The sequence below is a fragment of the Corylus avellana genome, chromosome 10 (assembly GCF_965113065.1).
Source record: "Corylus avellana chromosome 10, dhCorAvel1.hap1.2, whole genome shotgun sequence".
Taxonomy (NCBI): Eukaryota; Viridiplantae; Streptophyta; class Magnoliopsida; order Fagales; family Betulaceae; genus Corylus; species Corylus avellana.
In genome coordinates, this window is record NC_142499.1 from 8,469,867 (window position 1) to 8,479,901 (window position 10,035).

The window sequence follows — 10,035 nt, forward strand, 5'->3', positions numbered from 1 at the left end:
ACATCAAGAGATTCGAAGACTTAACTTGGACGTCCGAAATCAGCTATAGAATTACGATCATCATACAAAGACAACGATCATTGCTTGTTTTGAGAATTTTTGTGCTGGACAATTAATGGCTAAAGACATAATCCATTCAAATAACTTGGTATTCAATGAGAAATTGGTGAAAAAAGGTTGGGAAATGAGAGAATAGCCTCTTCTGTAGTCTAGAAATGCGAAAGGAATAGGATTACTTTGACATTTATTAATGAACTTGCTCTATCTATGAGAGTGCTTCTGGCAGTGGCTTTCCTGCCAAAAATGAAGTCAATAGCACAAGTGATCTCTTTGGCTGTGAAAATGGAGCTTCATGAGATGCTCCTCTAATGGTGGCAAAAGATAAAGCTTCACCATATACTTGTGTCCATCCAGCAACCTGCAAAGCAAATTAAAGTATTGGTTAGAAATCAAACAATTACATAAAGAACTTTAGTTATTTTGTTCAAACTCATTCTCAGAAACTGACTAACCTGTCTTCCTTCAAACCAGGCACTGTAAGGCACAACTGTATTTAGTCCCAACTCCTTGGCCAATCCATTTACAAGTGTCCGTGTCCCAATAAGCGGGATAACCGAATCTTGATCTCCACTACAGAAATTTAAGATGGATCATTATTACGAGAATAACGCTATTTAATAGATTGATATACGATTGTCATACAACTTGATAATATAATAGTGAGAATCAGCCTTTGAATCACCACTTGTAAAGCAAAAAAATAAAAGTAAAAATTAATAACTGATTTTTACTGCCACGTGATGTTAAACAAAAGCAAATATATATGTATAAAGTATGCTTAATCTACCTGTATACCAACACCCGGATGCCAGACTTGAGAAGTACACCCAGCACATGGATGGTAGGGATTTCTAGATTTTGCATGTCATATTTGACGACCCTGTTATTAAGAAAGAAAACCACCATATCAAAAATGTCACAAGAAGGGTAAAATGCAGAGAACAGGAAGAAACCAAGTAGAATTGGGAAATGTATTGGGGGAAAAATGGGGACGAAAACATTCAAGAAAGCTCATTTCCACAAGAATGTCTATGCTGATGGAATCATTTCAAGTAGAATGTCTCTTATGCCATGAACAATACTGGGATTGGGAAATGTATTGGGGAAAAACATGGTGATGAAAACATTCAAGAAAGCTGTAGTTACTGTACACAACAATGATAAATAATATGGAATCGAAGAGAGAGATATCAAGAGAGGGTCGAGACACAGGTTTACGTAGTTTGGCAAGGTGCTTACGTCTACAAGAGAGTGCGACTATATTTACTATTAATGATTCAGGATTACAACATAATATACTTATAGGAAAACCCTAATTGTATGGACGTATAGGTCCACTCCGTGAACGGCTCCGTGAATGGAGCTTCGCTTCGTTCACTCCGCTCTGACTACTCGGCCAACTACTAGTATTCTAGTATTACTCTCTATGCCTAAGAGAATATGAGTCACTAATTCCAACAAAAACTCATTTCCACAACCGATAATCCACAAAAATGTCTCTGCTGATGGAATCATTTCATGTTTATCAATTAGAGTTAGGTCCTTACTCGCTGCAAATACCCCATGTGGTGACACCAATAAGCCGAGCATGGAAAGCCTGCTGCACATCTTTCCTGTTCAAGTACTTGATTGTTTCATCTTCTACACAAACATCTATTTTGTCTGTGTCTTGCTACAAGTGGGAGATCAGATTAGCCTGGAGGAAAACATAAGCAGGAACAAGAAACAGAGGAAACCAGAGTTTCCATACATGTCTTAGGCAATCAACCAATAAACATTGTATGAGAAAAAGCCAATTCTCACCAGTTGATTCAGCACTTCGGATTGTGAAAGAAGCGATGATAAACACACATCAAGAGTGACATCATATGTGTCCACAAAGCGACTAATCTCTCTTGAAACTTGGCTCATTACTTTGGAGCAAACAGGGGTGAGAGAGCCAGTATCTGCATATTGTCTTCTGATTTGGGAGTAATTACAGACTGAAGTGAAACTTTCATAAGCTGAGTCAGATATTAATCCATGAGACCATAAGAACTCAGCCCGGGAGTTGAAATCAGTATTGAACTCCAGCAGAGGATTCCCTATCTGCAGCCATGGGAGTTTCAGCATGTTTTGGGGTAGAAAATTGGGAAAAGAATCAACCGAAATTAATTACCTACCCGAATTGCTAGCAATATGAGCAATAATGGTGGGTCTTGGACCTCTCACATTATCTACCCAAATTGTTAGCAATTGAAGAGGTAATCGCTGTGAATTCAATCCCAAAAATTGAAGCATTGACTTCATCTTTCTTTCTAAATGGTTGGAGTTTTTGTACTTACAGCTATACCCTTTAGATTGAATTTGGCTTTAGATTGAATAATGAGATTTGCAAGTTGTGGAACATAGTGTCCTGGAAAAAGAAGCAGAAATTTCATCATTCTCTCTCCTCTCTCAATCTCTACAAGTTGTTTCTATTTACTTGGAACATACCTGCATAGCTCTCCCCTGTGATGAAAAACTCTCTGCCATTGTACTCCGGGAATTTTGTGAACCAGCGCTCAAGGAAAACTAGGTTGTCTTGTGCTGTAAATGAACAAAACCAGTATTTCTATTAGATAAAATGTCTTGTGCCCAGATTTTTTTTTTTAAAAAAAAAAATGAAAATGATGCTATAAAGTTTCGAAACCTGTGAGTTCATCGTTCACCGAATCATAGAAGGATTTGTTAGCAGAGTACGAGAATCCAACTCCTGCTGGCGATTCCAGGTATAACACATTTGCTTCTGTAACAGAGAGAAACTTTGAAGTAAATCTGACAATTACTTTTGAATATAATGTTATGAACACAGAACAAAAACTTTAATGTGGTTACCTTTATTCCAGCTATAAGAATTTCTGACCAGAATGTCTCCGCTTGGTCTAAAAGGCCCATGCTCGGAAAATGCTCCAGCTCCGATCGATGAACAGCCAGGACCTTCAAAACCCATTAAGGATTTCAGCTCAATTCATTGAAACCAGTGACGATTTTAGAGCAGTTTAATGTAAAAATAAACATTAATTTTACCCCCATTCAACCAAAGAACAAGAGGCTTTGAAGCCGGTTCTGTTTCTGCTTCAACGAAGTAGTAAAACAGAGCTCTCTGTTGCTTTTCATCAATGGTTACGTATCCTGCATATTGCTGGAAACTGACCACTGGCTGCCCTGGCAGGCTGACAATTTTGTCATCTCCTGAAGGAGACTCCAGTGTTAAGCATACTTGCGCTAGAGTTGCACAGATCGTTGCGATGATGATAATCCATGATTTTTGTTGCATTGTGAGACTCTCAGAGAGAGGGAGAGAGAGAGAGGAGGCAATGTAACTTGATTATGTTTCTTGTGGAGAAATTTGATCCGTTTTAAACACGGGTAATGCTATTTACTAGAATTTTTATAACACCATTATATATATATATATATATATATATATATATGATTTTTGTGGATAAGATTTAGTTTATGTGCTGTAAAAAAATATAACACGTGTGTGGTACTTTTTTTTTTTTGATGGTCCACATTTAATTTTATTATATCTTTCTCATAAAAGAACTAGGAAAAAACTAGAGCACATAAACTGTACTTTTTTACCCTACCTAAGCTAAATCTTTATCCATATAGTTTGGAATGAATTTTTTTTTTTTTTTTTTTTTTTTTTTTTATAAACCAGGTTATAGGGCTGGGTGTTGGTCGGTGTCGGTAGAAAAATTTTTTGTTTCGTCAAAATGTCGGTAAAGTAGGAAATTTTACTGACTTATTCCGCCAAATTTTTTCTTGACATTGAACCGCGTTTCGTAAGGTCGTCGGTATGTAAAAAAATTGAAAATTATTGGCAAAGTTGGTCAGTAGGCGGTTGGTAAAGTCGGTTCGGTTAACAAATTTTATTTTGCCTACCGAACCAAATTTGTCAAAATAAAAAAATTCGTTCTGCCTACCGCCCATTGGTTAAGCGGTGTCGGTAGAAGTCAATCGGCTATTGATTGGTAAGCGGTGAATTTGTCCCGCCCTACTGAATTACAGGAAATTTGTTTAATACCGTATTTAAAAAGTGTCATTTGTTCCTTAGCATATAAAAAACACATATTTTTTCTTAGTAGCATTTGCTTTTCCAATTTTTACAACTCAGTATACAACAAATGTACATCCTAGTTGGAAAATCCAAAATTTAAAATTATATAGTAATTGTTATGGAAATGCAAACAATGCCATGTTTTCATTCGTCCTTTTAACTTGTTGCTTTATGCTTGTCTTTTGCTTCTGTTTCTAAAATATTAAAATCAAAAGACATCTGAAGTGGAGGTTACCTTGGGGATGCAACTTTATTTATTTATATTTTTGCCAATAATATTTGTTTTTTTATTCAAAATTGTCATCATATCTTTGGCACACTTTTCTTGGCTCTTGTTTGCACCGTCGATTACGACTAAAAATATTCAAGGCATAATCAATGGGATTACGATTCTCTCAATCTTCTTTTCACGGGTTTTTTATTTTATTTTATTTATTTTTATATTGTATTTACTGATATGCCAGCTTGACGTCAAGTCATTGGAAGTAATGTGACGACATTTACTATTTTAGATGACATCATTATATACATATACTATTAAATTTATAAAATTAATTTAAACTAAAAAATACGTTTAACAATAAAAAAAACATTCTTTTTTAAATATATAAATAAAGCTATATACTATACTTTTATTTTATTGAGCTAATGTGAGGAAAGAGACCGATCCACTTTACAGCCGTCTTTTGCCCCACATGTGCACTACACCTGAGTTGAGGCACTTGTGGGCTACATGCGGCAACGACTACTTTGTTCTTCCGTCGCAAATCTCCTCCATCCTAACTCCTTTATCTTTCCTTTGTAGAGCTTTGTTGTCGTGCAGAAACTCCATATCGATGTCAGATCACAACAATCTTTATGCCTAATGTTTTTGCCATACCATCTTTGAAGGGGATTTCCCATGTTCAACTCTCTCTCAAAAGTTAGTTAGAAACTAAGATTTATATGAGTGATTCTAGTTACTTCCACAACATCTACCATTGAGAGGCTGGTATAACCAATTTTGCTGACAATTTTTTTACTCGCTAGTCGCTATTAATGGCGGAGATAATAATATATTTTTAAGGGGCCAAACTAAAATTAATGCAATAATAACACGAAGTTTCTGGTCATTTGATTTGATTCATCTATTAAAGAAAATGAAAACAAAAATGTTAAAACCCATTAATTTTTTTTTTCATCTATTTATACAAGAGTCCTTAGGCCAATGCTTCTTTATTATAATTCTCCCCATCTCTTCTTTGGCTTCTGTGTTTGTTGTAGGTCTTGCTTCTCATTAAAAGAGGAAAAAAACAAAAAAGAGAAAACATTCGATAGAAAGCTTATCAAATTTGGGTTGTATTTGAGTTTAAAATTTCAACTAAAATGGGTTGGAAGACATCATGGTCGTGGTCGGATTCGCACATTGGAAAGCACACTTTATCTTTTTTTAGTTCTTTTCTCCATTTCTTTCCTTTATCATCTTGTGATTGCTGTCTAAGATTTCAAACTAGCTGGATATTTTAACTTTACATACATCACCTCCACCTTTACGCACCTTTTCACAAGAGTTCGTTGCTATTCATCCAAAAAAAATTAAATCTTAATATTTTTATTTTTTTTATTATATTAATTATTTTTTTTATTATTATTTAAATTAAAAAAATCATTACAAATTTTTTTCTTTCACTTTTTATACAAAATATTTTTATTATTATTATTATTATTATTATTATTATTACATCAATCAATTTTTACTACAATTTTTGTAAACTATGCAGTAACTGTTAAACGTGGAATGGAGCCTTGAATTTTTATGGCAAAGTCCATGAATTTCTAAACCAAATGCAACCTATCAAAAGCTGCTTTTGAAGAGAGAGAGAGAGAAAGAGAGAAGACAAAAAGGCACCAAATAGTAGAAAAATTCATGGAAAAATCCAACCCTACTTTTATTCTGTTCACATGAGGCCAGAGGACAAGTTTGGAGTCTTCTACCTACTCATATATTTTTCTTTGTGGACTCACGATTACATGTTTCACTGTCTTATATGTTTTCCGCAATCAATGAAAATGGGCTTTATCTATAAGTTTAGTGCCTTTTAGCGTGCACCTTCCCATAAGTGTCTGGTCTTGAAAATGACGTTAACCAGTCGGTGCATGTTGGAAAGATTTAAGGCCATTCGTTGATGGGATAGCCTACACACTTTGTCCATTTGTTAGAGCCGAGCTTTGGAAAAAAAAGAAAGAGTTAGTAGCAAGTTTATTGGTGTGAAAATAATCGTGATTAAATTTATCTCTTCTTATTAATTTAAGTTTTTAAGATAAGTAATAATTTAACATGGTATCAAAATCAATGTTTTTAAATTTGAACCTTGACTTTGTCAATTCACCTCATATTTCAATTAAACATTTCATGAGTTGGGTCTCACGTATTAAAAGGTAGTTTAAGTACACACATAAGAGAAAGTGTCAAAGTAATAATTAAATGATTAAATTTATCTCTTTCGATCAGGTTAAACTTTTGTGATAAATGGTAATTTAACAATCAGTAAACTCAGAGCTCCAAGTTAGGAAGAGAGTAGTAAAAAAGTATTTCAATAGAGTTTTGCTAAGGGTTAGATTGCATGCATGCAAAGTTCACATTGACTCCTTAGAGCATGAGCAGCAGCTTTCTTTTGATTTTCCTTAAATTTAGGATACAAAACTACCTTTTTTTTTCATTATGAAAATATATTTCACAATAACTTTTCTTACATTTCCTTATACCATTAAAATATTATTTCTTTACAAAATACAAATTCGGAAAAATGATCCTCTCCATTTCAAATGAAATGGAGAGTATCCATTTAGTGCATTTACGAGGACAAATTTGTCCAAAAAATTTATTCCAAAAAAAAGACAATATTACCCTCCTAAATGCACTAAATGTATACTCTTAATTTCATTTGAAATTGAGAGGATCTATTTGCACAAATTCCCTACCTAACCTCGTTTTTTTTTTTTTTTTTTTTTCCACAAAATTTCAATAAAATACCCAATTAAAGACAAAATAATGAAAGATGAGAGATGAAAGAGAAATGTTTATATTAAAGTAATGTATAGAGAATCATTTTTGATTCGCTACACAATGAAAAACACTATAAAAATCTTTAAAGGTTGATTAAATATAAAAAATCTGATGTAAGTATATATCTGTGGGTTTTTAAATTTTTTCTAAACATAATAAAGTGAATTGCATATAAGATATATACGGCTAATACTCTTATATAGGCCGACATCTGCTTAGGATTCGAAGGACTTCCATCAAGTAGTTGTTACCTGACATGGAGATTCACTCCTTTAATTTGTTAGAGGAGGTAGCATTGTGTGAGAATTTCGTTAGCCGAGCTGGCAGGAGGAAGAATCGGTTGTTTGGTGAAATCTTGGTGAAGGTGTTGGCAACTAGCTAGGCTTGTGGCTGTCAAACTTTTGTGGCTCTGAAAGTCGGCTAGACTTTCTAGTAAAATGAGCCATCTAAGGACTTGTCAAAATCTAAGCCCTCGAAATAAAAGTATGGATGAGCGTTCAGGATTAGATCATTTTAACCACATCAAATGCAACTACATCACTTCATATTCTCAAACCTTTGCGTATTGCATGGTTGGGAACCTTTTAATTAAGAGAATACCTTATATTCGGACTAGGTGTAAAACCCATGTTTTACAGCATTCAATAAGATGGTGATACCTCACATAAAAACACAACATACTATATGCATGAAAACTCTAGATCTCAGCCAACAAAAATTAATTTCCTTTCCAGTTTTTCCTATTTCCCTCTCCGATGTCACCCCACCACCAACCCCGCTGATGATGGCACCGGCACCGGCATCGACACCCTTCATATATCCACCTTCTATCGGCTCTGGCCAGACCCGCGTGGGTCACAGCTGAAACCCACCAACTGGGTCACAATGGCCCAGGTGGGTCTCGACCGTGACCCACGCGGGTCACTACGACACATAAGTTTGTGTTTGGATTCTTTTCTTGGGTCACTAGAAAATGATAGAACAAGAGAAAATTATGTCTCTTTATTATCTATTCCTTTCTTGGGTCTCGGTCGTGACCCACGTGGGTCTTGCCAGACCTAGCCATGGGTCATCGACCGAGACCCACCTGGGTCACCGACGTGGCTATTGTACTGACTCAAATAATTAACTAAGTTTAGGTAGCTTAGTTAGAGGGTTAATTTGGACACTAGGTCACTAGGAACAACTGGATGGACATTTTGGAAATTTTAGACTTTCTGACCGAATATACGCCTGAGGACCAGCGTACATACGCTCTTGTCTTTAAGTGAGAATGTACATTGGGGGACCGCCAGATGCACTCTGCCAATAGTACGTCGTACTCTACAAATAGTACACGGATGTACACCCCTATAGTATTGGACGTACGCTACTTTTGGAATAACCCCTGGATAATACTTGGAAGTACGCTACAACCTTTGGGCTGCTGGGTAAACAGTACCGGACGTACGTTCCAATAGTATCGGACATTCGCCACTTTTCAGAATAGTTGGTAGCGCCCTCTACTTTTTCTCACCTATAAATACTCCTTACCCCTCACCCTTTCACGCTCATTTTCGCCCCTAGGCTCCCAAAAACCCTGTGTGAGTGTTTTTTGAGGATTTTGTGAGTTCTTGGAGAATGAGAGATTTCTTGGAGGTTTTTGGTTTGAAGAAGGTAATCTTCTAAGCTTGGTTTGTTCCTTAGTCGTTATGTTGTTTAAGTGCTTTTCATAGTTAGCTTAGTTGGTAGTTTGGAGCGTCTAGTTATGTTGTTGCCCTTAATCTTGGTTTAAGCATGAGTTAGCGTTTAATTCTTGTTGCTTATATTTCTTTTTGCATGGAAGTGTTGTTTTGGGATAAGAGGTCCTAGGAATCATTTTGGTAGCCTTAGAACCAGTTTGAGAGGATAGGAGGACGGTTGAACCAAATGAAGTTCTACCTGAACCTTCTGGGCGGACGTACAGCCACGAGACCAGACGTACAAGCCTTCTAGGTGGACGTATGGCCACGAACCCGAACATACGATCAGAAGTATTCTAGGGAACGCCACTTTGGCTAGTCATCTGATAGCCTCTACTTTCATATTTTAGGTTTGTTTTAGTTGGATTTAGAACTAATGATAGGTCTTTTTTTTTTTTTTTTTTTTTTTTTTCAGTATTCGAGGTTATGGAGGAGCCTTACGACCCGGGTGAGTAAAAACTCACATTGATGCTTGTTGTTAATTTTCCCGCATTGCATGTCTATTTTATATATATCAAACATGCATATTTTGCAACTCTCATTAAATATATTTTGGAACTACTGTGAACTCTCTTTTGTGAAAACGTGTGTTGGTTAATAAGATAACAATAAGACTTGTAAAACTATGCATTTAAAAGACTGATAAGATTAATTGCATCGTATGACATGGTACACCAGTACGTGCGGGATAACGGTCATGGACTTACTATACAGGTTAGCTTTATAGCCAAATGTGTGTGTGTGTAGGCTTTGGATTCAATGGTTTCATGACTAGGTGCAACCATCCCCTAATGGATGGTCATTACAATACGGATATCATTAATGGTGTGGGCCACCCGAGGTCGGACTCAGTAGTGCCACTAATGTTATGTACGGTAGAGTACAATATCCGAGGCATCAATGTCGTATGACAGGTCCCTCAGGACAGTGCTAACCCTATTGAGAATGGGTAATATCTCAGGTAGACCATACGGTTGAACTATTATTGTTACTCATGATTATAAGCATATATATTATATCTATATCACATCTATGATAAACTGTCATCTCATAATATTACATGTGCTTTATAAATAACTAAGTTCACTATTTAATGATTGGTACGTCATATGCATTTATAC

The 10,035-nt window shown here is 35.7% G+C and overlaps 1 protein-coding gene across 1 annotated transcript; it reads right to left on the reverse strand.

Annotated features, from left to right (window-relative positions):
- Positions 1–18: 18 nt before the first annotated feature.
- LOC132192017 (serine carboxypeptidase-like 45) lies at positions 19–3,438 on the reverse strand. Its single transcript, XM_059607194.2, has 10 exons — positions 3,109–3,438; positions 2,917–3,018; positions 2,732–2,827; positions 2,536–2,628; positions 2,385–2,455; positions 1,864–2,148; positions 1,608–1,732; positions 848–940; positions 513–630; positions 19–418 (listed from the first exon to the last, which is right to left on the reverse strand). Exons 1-10 carry the CDS (start codon positions 3,356–3,358, stop codon positions 266–268), a joined length of 1,386 nt encoding a protein of 461 aa, XP_059463177.2. The 5' UTR covers positions 3,359–3,438; the 3' UTR covers positions 19–265.
- Positions 3,439–10,035: the final 6,597 nt, after the last annotated feature.